The 12248-nt window shown below is 41.5% G+C and overlaps 1 protein-coding gene across 2 annotated transcripts in view; it reads left to right on the top strand.

Moving 5' to 3' along the window:
• Positions 1 to 12248, top strand: part of CDH4 (cadherin 4) — a 420603-nt gene that overhangs the window by 260119 nt on the left and 148236 nt on the right. For both annotated transcript variants that reach the window (XM_069034053.1, XM_069034054.1), the window contains exon 4: positions 9365 to 9541. In XM_069034053.1, the coding sequence (XP_068890154.1) occupies positions 9365 to 9541 (177 nt within the window). The remainder of the gene's footprint in view (positions 1 to 9364; positions 9542 to 12248) is intronic.

Here is a 12248-nt window from a genome sequence, read left to right as displayed (position 1 = left end):
TGAGGAGAAGTACCAGACTGAATTACTTTGCTTTGTGCTAAAGTAGCAGCGGTGCCTGTGATCTTTTAAATCTCTTGTGATCTTTTTACTTGCAAACATCATGAAGAGGAGGAGTATTGTTACATTTAATTCATTATGATTATTTTAATTCATGTATCTTTTGAACCTCATGGCTTTAGAAAAATAAAATGGGATTAAAATTTTTCACAGGCTTTTTAAGGGGTAGACTTGCTTCTGGTTCTTTCTGTGATGAAGAGCACTTGTAGTAGTCTGAGTTTTAGAAGCAAAAGAAATGTGTTTTGGAACCATGTTTTCAATTATTAGTTGGAAGTTTTAGGGGGGGGGGAAGAACTCAGCTTTCTAGCCCAGATATTTCCTACATTTTTCTCAAGATTAGGTGCAGAATGAGAGAGGTAATTCCAAGCTGCAATAGTGGTTTTCACTGTATAGTATGTGGCAAGATCTACCACCTTTATTCCCAACCTACAGGTAACAAGTATGAGTATTTTGTGATTTAATAGCCCTGCTCTTGAGAAGTACTTGTGGTTCTGAAGCCATTGTGTATGGCTTCTCCAAATTATGAGAATGACATTAACTTGAAGATAGAAGTGTCTCTTTGTAAACACTAGAAGGTAGAGTACAACAGTAATTTAGATGTTTCTTAAACAATCCTACCTGAGAAGTACTGTGAGATTAGATCTTACAAAGGGAGTGTGAAAAGGTCAAGTTGATGTGGGGAGCTTTGCAAGGAAACAACCTCATCAGAACTTTTCTAGTTGGGATAAGATATTCAAGCCTTAAACTGAGGAGGAAAAATACATCAAGAGCTGTGCTTTGTGGATGATGTCATCTTCTTCTGTCCATTGAAGGCTCTTGCAATATTCAAAGCCTGACAGTGACAAGGAGAGTATCACAGGTGCTGGAAACCTGTGGGAGCCATGAAAGATTCCACCAAAGGCAGATGGATTTCTAATGTACCTGCTTTGATACGTGATTCTTCCAGAGAATGGAAGAGGAAGATCATTTGAAACCCTGCCAGCAGTGTACTGGCCAGGAGGTGCCTCTAATCATCCGTGTGGTACCACAGAATAAGTCTGAGCACAGCTCTGCCTCTCCTTCCCAGCTGAAACTCCCATCCCTTAGAGATCCCGTGGGCATTTTGTGTCTGCTTAGTAACGAAGTGAGCGTGCTGCCCGTGCCCATCCTGACTCTGCAGCACAAAAGCAAAGCCTATTGAAGTGCTCTGGTGACTGGGCTACATTTCAGCTTAAATTGGTGATAACTTACCCAACAGAAGGTGTGGGTGAGTTCAGGAGATTTCTGAATTTCAGTTAAATTCTACTGGAAAACCAACACTTCCTGTCCCAGCCTGCTCAGCAGGCACCCGAAAAGCCCCGTTCTGGCCCCAGGGACATTAGCTGCAGCCTGTGTCCATGGGACCCTCACCAACCTTGTTAGGTTTTCTGATAATAGAGAATAACATGTATTTGTTGAGTTTTTTAAACAAGAGCCTTCCGTGGTAACCACATGGGCTATGCCCAGAGCTGATGCATCTCTTTTCTCCCGAGTCCAGACTTAACTCAGCATTTAATTACAGTTACCCACAAAGGGCCCTGCTGCACCTTTTGCAGAGAAAGGATCTTCTCCTGCCTGACTCACAAGCCACTGTGTCATGTTCTCCCTATTTAAAAATTCCCTGGTTTTACCTGCTACTCTTCTTCAGCTTTTTTCTTGCTTTGCAGCCCTGCAACACCAAGGAACATTTTGATTCCTCGGTCACGCTGATCACATTTTATTACTTCTATTGGGTAAAATTTTCCAAAGCCTGCAAAGCCAGCCAGATACCTAACAACCTTAAATTTGCATGCATGCCTCATTTTTCAGCTCTCAAGGAACACGGCATGTAGAGCTTTGACACTGACTCCTTGGGAACAAGAGGTTTTGGCATGGCTGATGCATTTGTGTGTGTTACGTGGCTCATTCTCCTCCTCTGAGGGCAGTAACTTGGTTAGCTTTTAGTCAGACTTTTTCTTCTCTGTCAGCTGATGTGTTCTGGAAGCTCATGCACTTGCCAAATCTGACAATTTTTCTTACTAATTGACTCTAATGTGAACTACTCTATGCAGCCCCACTGCTAGCTGATAAAAACAAAAAGTAATGAATTTTTGCTTAACTAGCTGATTTAATTAAAATGTTTTATACTGTACTTGTATGGTTTCTATAAATAGAGAGGTAATTTTGTTTAATGAGTTCCTAACCAAACATAACATTCTTGACTGTACGTAGCCAGATTTGATAAAGGTCACAAAAGCTGCAATTCCACTGTTTGCTTTTGGAAGTCGTGATGATCAAACAGCTTGCTTGGGTACTGGAAATATCCTGTCAGGATTGGTTCCCTCTATTCTTGTTTATACCAGAAATTACTTGTATAGTTTTAGGAGCAGAGGGGGTTCTTCTCTGCGTCTGAACACTGTTCATTATCTTTAAAGTGGAAGTGTACTGCCAAAATCCCATCTCATTGTCAATTAGTGGCTTCTCTGCAAACACATTAATTTAATGCCCCTGCTGAAGAGCTGTACATGTTGGAACATCTTGTTGCTAAAACAATAGTTTTCAGAGCTCTTTGACACAAATCATTCATGAATGGCAATTTATGCCATGATGGCAATGGGATGTGACATGAAGCTATCTTTGATTAAATTTACCACAGCTTACAACTATTAGTAAATAAAGCTAATACACACAGTCATCACACAGTTCTAGAGGGTGGATAAGGAGAAAAACAGATTATGGATTCCTTACCTGTGCACTTCCTAAATAATAGCTTCACATAGCACAACTATAATAAATTAAAGTCTAAAATAAAAAGTCTGATCTTTTTGAAACTACTTTTTTTCCTGTCTCCAACTTCAGCGAATTCAGCAGTGACCTAAATAAAAAAGGAATCAATTACCGTAAAATAAATAAATTTGCTGTTTGTTCTGCAACCCTTTCATTCTACTGTATGAGAACACAAAATGGAATATCTTTCTATACTGAAAGATCAAAAACTGGAGAAATGGTGCATTTTGGGAAAAAAGGGTTCATTCGTCCTCCACTGCCATCCCTGATGTCAGCAAAATGTTGTTTCCTTCGAACAGAACTCATGCAAATGTTTATTCTGCAGTGCTCTCATGTTCCCTTTGTTAAAGAACTAAGCTCTATTTTCATTGTCTTATTTTCTGTTTGGTAAATATCGTTTTCTCCTGTCCTTTCCGCAGCTACCATGGAAACAAGCAAAAATGCTTCAGATTAAATATTTTTAAATAGATTCTTTTTTTTCCCTGGTAGAAAATCAGACCAGTTTTCAAAATGTATATTGATATAGGAGATGAAGGGAAGTATGTTTGAACAATGGACTAAAGGTGGCTTTGTATCCCCTTGTATTGGTAAAAATATATTAAAAACACATTGCTTCAGTTAAACCCTACAAGGGACATAGAAACAAAGTAACCCAAGTATTATTTATTTTCTGAAAAATGTGTAGTGTGAAGTGTTAAAGATCCTATGAAAATAATAAGACTGGCATATAAATAAAACAGGTTAAATCATAAATAATTTTGATACCTGGGAAATAGAGGCATTATTTCCTCTACTCAATTGCAGGTACTTTTTATTGCGAGTGCAAGAATAATATATTTTAGGGCTGAATCTGGAGCATTTCATTTTTCGGGTTGAACCCTATGAAATTATTAATCTCCACCAAACGTACCCTAAGACTCACTTGTTATTTCTATGCAGGGAATGGTGGCTTATTTACCCAAACATTAGAGTGATCCAAAATGCTCAGCTAAGCAGGAACACAAAATATGATACTATATTATGTAAATGGGTTTGTGATACGCTCTGCTGGATAATAACTTCCAGATGTCTCCGTAGCCAGAGGCTGACGGATATCAAAGGCAGGTTGGCTGGGAGGGGAGACAAGCCAGCTGGCGAGACTGGCTACTGCTAAGTGTAGCGGAAGGTGGAAGCTGGTGTTTCTTCACACTCTCTGGTTTTATTTGTGGACTAGTGAAAAGTCAGTGGCTCGTAGCCTTCTTGTCACGAGTAGGATAGAGCTGGAGGGGCTGCTGGCATCCCACGTGTCCTGTTCTTTCAGGGGATTATTTTTTGACCTCTTTTACGAGCAGAGGTTGGGTTTAGTCTGAGTCTCCCAACAACTGAAAGGCTGATGAGTCCAAGACCAACACTGACAGGAGCTTATAGACTCGCTAGATGGCTTTTCCAACTCATCCTTTATTCTCAGTGCCAAGTGCAGACAAGGAATGTCCCTGAGCTCTCAACATCAGTGTAAGTGGAGTTAGCTGAAGCACCCTACAGCCACACCAGTTTGGAGTAAGGTGTCCTAAATCTGGTTTTGAAGTCTGACAGTCCCTTTGGGGTTCAGCTCCGTGTCCTCTTCCGAATGCAGCAGGTTGTGTTCCCCATCCTTAAAGGCAATTCTAGACTGAAAAGGCACTGGAAATGGCTCCTGGAAGAGGCCATTGAAGCTGCTGACATGGACTCCCAAGACACCCCTACACCTTCTGTGAAGCAGCCTGGGAGAAGAAAGTTCTTCTCACAATATTTAGAGGTGAGGCTGCACCTCCTCCAACCTCCCATTGCTTTCTGAGAGCTTGATCTGCCATCTCAGTGAAAGGTTTCTGATTGACTTCAGTAGGTTTTTAATTGATTTCAGCTAATAGCCAAAAAAAAACCAAACCAAAAAAGTAGCAAGGGGAATTGCAGGGCGGATTCTGCCACACTGTGCTGCAGTGAATCCTCAGCTCTTCAGCATGACTGCCTTATCAAACACAGGAAGGATGGTCTCCAAGAGGCTCATCCCCTGCCCTACAACTGCTCATAACAAATATTAGTTGCACATTCCAAAGAAGCATTTATCAGCAGAAGATGCAAGGGCTGCGTTATGATTTGCCAGCATTGGTGTTGTCCATGTGTGTCACAGTTATGGGCCAGAAGCCCACTGGAAGAGACATGGGATAACTCAGAGCCAAGTGTCAATCCCAGGCTTGCAGAATTTGGGCTTTAAATATTGCAGCCAGCACAGGACTGCTCAGCTTCATGAGCAAGCTCCGAAAGATTCAGCCCCAATACAAATAATAAGGCATTAGATCCTACTGAATCCAAACTCTCCTAACAAGTTTACATGCCAGCATGGGCTCTTCTCCCATTGTTTTTCTTCATCCCACACTTTGTAATTACTTTTTCACCTTGATCTTGAAGGTTTTCATCTGTTTTGGCTTGGCTGTTTTTCTCTAGCTTGTCAGTGTCCTAAAGTGATAGACAGGCATAATTGCTGAATTATCTGACTATTTTATGTGCTCCTTTAGTTATCTTTGTATTACCAAAGACTGTGCTCACGTGTTCTGTGTTTATAATGCCATGAAGATTTTTTTGCCTTTTCTTTTATACCCCTGTTATACCTTTTTACAACTTCTGTATTCCTAGTGCTTTTTCCCTACATTCTTGGACTTGTTTGTCAGGCTGAGAGACTCAACATTTTAGAAGCTTCGTAGGTAGGGGTTAGTGTGCCCCAGACCCCAAGGTCCTCTCCAGAACACATTCTGTAAACCAAGATAGAACCATCCAGGGGAAGGTTCCTTGGGGAGGGGGCTCATTCGAGCCTCTCACTGGAGAATTTTGGTGGATATGCTAATTTGTAAGACCTCTAATGTTGTACCAGATCTTTTAGGGGTGTGCATTGTAATGTGCATTTCAGTGCATTCAACCTAGATGTAGTGCACCTAAAGATCCTTAAAATAAATAGCAAGGTAAAATCCCTTTTTCCCCTTCTAACCGTGTTTGACTCTTGATTTTAAGACCAAGAAAAGGCATCAGTTGCTGGCGACCATGAAGGGGCTCTAAAGACCTTGGGACTCACAGTCTTAGGTTAGAACACATCTTGCTTTGCCCCTCTCTCTCTGCCAGCAAATTATAGAGGGGACGGAGCAAGAATCCAAGTCTGTGACCAGGACTTTAGGACCCAGCACAGAAAGGCAGAAGCACGGAAAAGAAAGTGAGTTAAAAAGAAACCGATATTGTGCTAGCACTAGGGAAAGAGCTCTCCGAAAGAAGTAGAAAAGTTTGGAGTTTGATCCTGTTGTAACAAGTAATAAATGTCACCATGTAGTTTTTGGAATGGAGAGTGGATTTCACTTTCCACTGGGCACGTGTTTCATGCATTGCCTTCCCTTGTGCTGCACACCATCACCCTTGTGCCATACATAAAAGAGTCACAAAAACAATGGGAGGGAAACCACCCTAAAGCAGCAGCACTAGAGGTGCTTGAGTTGATTTTTTTGAAGGATTATGGACAGTTTGTGTTCTGGTGGCACTACAAAAGATAGAGGAATACTTTATCTTTCAAAAATGTTTCTGAGATTCCAGAAAGCATATGGCCAGTGAGGCCATGAGAGAAGGAGCAGTTGTAATCTCAGTAAAAACTGTTATTCAGCAAAACCAGAATTTGAAGCTGTATTTTAGAATTAATTGAATTTGGTGTCACATTCTGCTTTTGAGCTGAACTTTAGATTCTTGTAAATTCAAAAACACAGGAGAGTTTTCTGGGGCTCACAGTTAGACGATGCTGTTATTCCAGATATGTTCTTGGATGTTTCAGTCAGAGATCTGAATAGTTCTGGCATTTATACTCACCAGACTTTGTTACTGCATTTGTCTCACAGCTTTTAAACAGCAGAAAACATGTACAACATATTTAAACAACACCAGAGAAATTAAGGTCATGAGAATGCATTGTCAACAAATGAAGATAAAAGAGAACTGTTGTTTAAAAAAGGAAAAAAAAACTGTTGTTGCAAGATGCTTTTGAAATTCTACATATCAAATTCAGAGTCATGTTGATGATTTATTCTAATATAGGAAAACATCATCAAGAGTGACAAGCAAGCTAGTCACTGTCTAGTCACCTGCCAGCAAGTATTTCATACAGACTAAAAAGGCTGGTATTGCCTTGCTGAGCTGACACTAATTATTTCGGTATACACGGAGCTCTGGGATTCATGTTAATTCTCAAGTCTGTCTTTAGTTCAGACTCATTCCACTGTGTAAACTCAGCAGAGCACAAATTATTTGACCATCCTTTCATAATCTGTCCCCATGCTCACTTGCCAATTACATAAACTGATCCAAATACCTGCTCTCAAAGGATTTCCATTTGGGAATCACAAGCCAATTAAAAAAATAGGGGATATCCACTTTTCTGTGGCTCATGTCTCATAGTCTTATTTCATGTTGTCATGCATTTCTGGGTGTCTTCTTTAGATAACATTGTTTTCATCAGTGTTCAGAAAAGATATCTTTCTTGGCAATAAAACCCTTTTTAAATGGATTGGATATAGCAGATTGCATCCCATAGGAAGGAGGAGGTCAGCAGTGCCTACCAATATCCTGACTATCCCAAGAAAGTCTCCCACTGCCACACCACGATTCTGTTTCTTTGTTCATTACACACTTCAGTGAGCATTTCAAGAGCAACATCTAAATATTGAGCATGGTGCTGTGATCTCATTGAAGGTGTGTAAACAGCACTTAGGTGAACACAACCCACATCATGAGTGTGAGACAGGACCTGAGGAATGTGCCTCTATGTGTGACTGAAAAGACTATACTTGTCTGTTCTGTGAAAATTCAGCTCTGGAACAGGCTTGTTTTTAAGGCTTGCAGTAAAAATAGTTGCATTTTGGCACAAATGCTTCCAATCCTTGTAGCCAGCTGATGTCTGCCCTCCACAGGTAACAGAGATCAGAGCCATGATCAAACAGTGAGAATGGGCTCCTTGCTGCTGTGCCCAGCTCTCAGCATCTCCAGCCTTTGTGGAGAAGGTCCACATAGCTCTGGAGCCACATCTCAGTGTAACTTTCATACACCGTTCAGTTTATATACACTGCCTAGTCTTGAGGTGACTGCCTGTTTCTTTACCTCCCAATCAGGAACTGAAATGTGCTAATAGATGGATTTACATCAAACTAGAAGCAATGATTCCCACTGAAATCAGTGCCTACAGGTATCTGCTTGGAGGGTGTTTGGGTTTTAATGTTTGGAGTAAGACAAACGGTGAATGTGGCTTAAAATGGCAGGAGCCTCAGAAAATGCTTTCATAGCTTTTCCTGCAGTGTTCTTGTGTATGGGGGCATTGGTTTTGAGGTGAGAGGGGGTTTTTTTGAGAAAAAAAGCTGAAAATTGTAAAATTCAGAGAACAGTATTCCCACTGGATCTTACCTCAAATGAAGAGAATGTCTCTTGCAGTCTTTGTGATTTATGAAAGTTTAAACATTTTCTGGTGGGAGTGCAGGTCACCATATGGTAACAAAAGCCCTTGCTAGTTATCTTTTCTGCAGACTTTCAAAAGTAATTGCTGGAATCCTAGAAGACCACAGAGTATTTAAGTATTGGGACTGCATAACCTCTGAAGAGCATTCCCAAATCTACATTTCATTGATTCATCATTCTATAAGGCATACATTTTCTAATAGTGAGCCAGTTGCTCTAAGTCAAAACCATGATCCCACCATTTCCATTTTTATCCATAGCACTGTAACATTTCCGACACAAAAGTATGCTATGCAGTGAATCCATAGTTTAAAAAAATACCACAAAGAAGGACTCAAAGTCACATCAAATAATGAAAATTTATTTACTGTGCCTGCGATGCATTACACTTCCCAGGCAGTGTGGGGTGTATATTTTGGGATTTGTGTTTAAAACCCAGCTCTCATAAAAAGATCATTTGTTATGAAGCACTAAGAATCTGAACTAATGCACCCTTACAGCCATGGGGCTGACTCTCCCTCTGGCTGGCATTGGGTTGGTGTGGCAGAATACTTTTGCCAAACCACAGACTGCAGGTTCTTGTAGCCCTGCTTGTGCTCAGTACCAGACTATAAATCTGGACCCATGACATGAGCTGTAAAGGAATCCTCTCCCATTTTTTGTGTTCTGGTAAATTGTACTTATAGGAAATTTGCAGCAACTTCTTTACTCCAGTGTTCTGCTGCCTGCCCTGCAGCTGGTGTAATGAAGACGATACATTCTGGGAGGCATCTTGACTTGGGAGTGACAGCTCCATATATTTGTGAATGGTTTAGTTAATAAGGTGGTGTAAGGCCATAGGCTGGACTTAATGATCTCCGAGGTCTTTTCCAACCTAGCTGATTCTGTGGTTCTGTGAAAACAAAGTGGCAGCAGAGCTGCCCATAAAGCACGTTGTGTCTTTGTTCCACATGACCATTTACATCACTGTTGGGACACGTCCTAAGAAGCAAGGAAGAATCTAACTGGCCTTACTTTCTTGTTTCCAAAACAGCCCAAAGGAAGGAAGGCACTGCCTGGAGAGCTGGCTCAGCAGCAGAGTGACACCCTGCTGCCGTGGCGGCAGCACCAGAGTGCCAACGGGCTGCGGCGGCAGAAGCGGGACTGGGTCATCCCACCCATCAACGTGCCAGAAAACTCCAGAGGGCCCTTCCCGCAGCAGCTGGTTCGGGTAAGTTAAAATAAGAAATAGTGATAATAGTGCTAATAACAATGATGATCTTGTAGCAGGTCTGCTGAAGCCTGGCTCAAAGCACAGGCTCTCTGTTCTGCCTCCGCCTGCAGGAATAGTTGCCTTTTCCATGCTGCTCCAAAGCGCCTCGCCCCAGTTTCCCTCCCCAGCTGACAGCAGCCTAATCACCTCCTTCCAGCCAGTCCCTCCCGAGACACTGGCGCTGCTGCCAGGATGGCACTTTGCCCACGCTCTCATCCAAAAAACGGCTGCAGGTGTAAAAGCTGGGCTCGATGGCACCCAGCGACGAGGGAGCCGCATCCTTGCCTGGCCTTCCCTCCCTCCCTCCCTCCCTGCGCTCCCGGTACAGATGCGCGGCGGCCCGGGGGAGGTTGGCTGCCTGCCGCCGCTGCAGATGGATCCCGCGGCCTCCCTGGGTTGCTACTTTCTTTCTTCACGAGGATAATCTCTGAGATCAAGTTTACCCATGTGGTTTTTTGTGATGATTATGGGATGAGAGGAAAAGAAAAGGAAGGGAAAAGGAGTATTTTACAGAGACATTTGGTTGATTTATTGTTGCTGTTGATAAATGTTAGTGAAATACAAATACGTGTTGCTATTCCTCTTGTGGGTGCTGGTTTCAGTTTTTTAGAGCAGCCGAATGATTAGCTGTAAAAAAAAAAAAAAAAACAAAACCAAAAAACTCCTTGGCAGACATTTGCAGCTCTTCCCTTGGAAGAAAATGGCAACAATTATAGAATTTCAGAAGTTATTTTGAGTAGCAGTGCTGTGTCCTTGGCATCCCTTCTCAGCAAGTTCATTTAGTCCTCTTGAAGCAGTGCCTGAACTCTCATGAGTTGCATCATTACCTGTTTCACATTGATACTCTTGTGCAATGTGCCTGTGTCTGGGAGGAAGGAAGGGGCATGGTTCCCAATTCACCAAAGACTGGATAAGCTTGGATTGTTGGTGTCATTTCTCTGTGCAATTAGGGAAGTACAGTAAGGACTAAAAAAAGTACAAGGTGGCAAGTGTTTTTATGTCTGCCCTGGAAAAACAGGGAGGGAAGCCAAGGAGTCTTTGTGTGGTCAGCAGTGCTGGGTATGGAGTGACCCATTAATGTGTTATCCTACTAAGCTGAAGAAATGTCTGAAGAGGAGAATAACCTGATGTGTCAAAAATGCCTTTCTAAATTAATAATTTAGAATAAATCTTGAATTCCTGTGAAAAATAAGGGTAGTACTTGCAAAATGAACTTGTGCTCTCTTCTATTCCCTACTGGGTTTTTTTGATTTTTGACTAGACAGCGAGAGGACAACTTGGCACCAGCTTACCATGGCAAATTTGTTGATTTATAAGGACTGAAATCTCTGTGGCACTTTTTACCCTACAGTCTGGAGATGAAACAGAAGGACTCAACTATGCAAAATTCTAATATTAATGGGAATGACAAATAATAAATTTTATATAGGTACAGAAGAATTTATATTCATCACTTAGACTACCAGTAACCTTGGAAAGATAACCTGGCTTATGGAAATGCAGAACTCCCAGATTTTCAGCAATATATTCCATTGCAGTTTTTGAATACAGATGTTAGAGGAAACACTGAAAATGAAGTAAAAATGGGATGGGAAATAAAAAAAAACAAACTGGCTTACAAAGGGCTGTTTTCCTCTTCACCTGACATACAGAAAGCATTGTAATGACAGGGAAGATCATACAAAGAGTGCAACTTGATTAAGCGTGAGACCCCTGATGTTTCAGCCTTGGGTTGAGTTTTCTGCTCCTCTGCAGCATCTGGCCTTTCTCCTGGTGCCTGAATGTGAAGCTTGGGTGATTCCTATCAGGAGTTACAGCTCCCTCCGTTAGACTTTGCTCTTTAATTATCCAGAATAGGACAAATCAACATCTTCAAAGACCAGCACTATCTGATTATTTCTATCCACATAATCTTCAGATTGCCCTGGAGCATTCTGCTGTCTCCTAGATCTAGGTAACAGTTTTGATCTGATTTCCCATGCTTTTGCTCACTGGGCACTGAATATTTTTGTGTCCATCTGCTCACAAACTGGAACCAGAAGTGCACATGTGAAGTTGCAGCTCAGATCCCATTTGTACAGAAGCAGGTCTGTCACAGTTTTCTCTGCAATTTTATATAAGACCTTCAAACCTACCGCTGGTTCTTGGACACTGAACTTTTTTTGGTCCAGAAAGCCCTGCCTGAGCTTGCATTTTGTAGAAATAACTAATGGAAACCAGTCCCTCCATAGTGCTGCCTTTGGTTTTGGCTTCCTCCAAGGAGAGGAAGGGATGGCATGAAAAATTTCAAAATTAAAAAACCAAAAAACCCTACCAGAAGTACATTTTCATAGAACCACTTGCTGTTTGCGTTTTTATAGGTCAGACTAATTTAAAATGCATAGGCAAATCTTTTGGGTTCCCTCCTACTCCTGCTTCCTATTGTGAAGGTAAAAATTCCATTTTATGGAAGTTGATTAGTTACTTGTCAGTATTTTTAGCATGGCTGTGCCTGAATGAAGTTTAAATCATAGCAAAGGTGAATGCTGCTTGATGGGAGCCACATACCTCGAAAGGCAGCTCTATCTGGTTCAGCTGGGATCAACTATAATTCTCTGCTCATTAAACCATTTCATTCTGATAAAATATGTTAAATGAAAAAGTTTTTAGAGAAAAAAAAAAGAAA

This window comes from Aphelocoma coerulescens, chromosome 20, assembly GCF_041296385.1.
Source record: "Aphelocoma coerulescens isolate FSJ_1873_10779 chromosome 20, UR_Acoe_1.0, whole genome shotgun sequence".
In the NCBI taxonomy this organism is placed as follows: Eukaryota; Metazoa; Chordata; class Aves; order Passeriformes; family Corvidae; genus Aphelocoma; species Aphelocoma coerulescens.
This window is presented reverse-complemented; position numbering and strand designations above follow the sequence as displayed.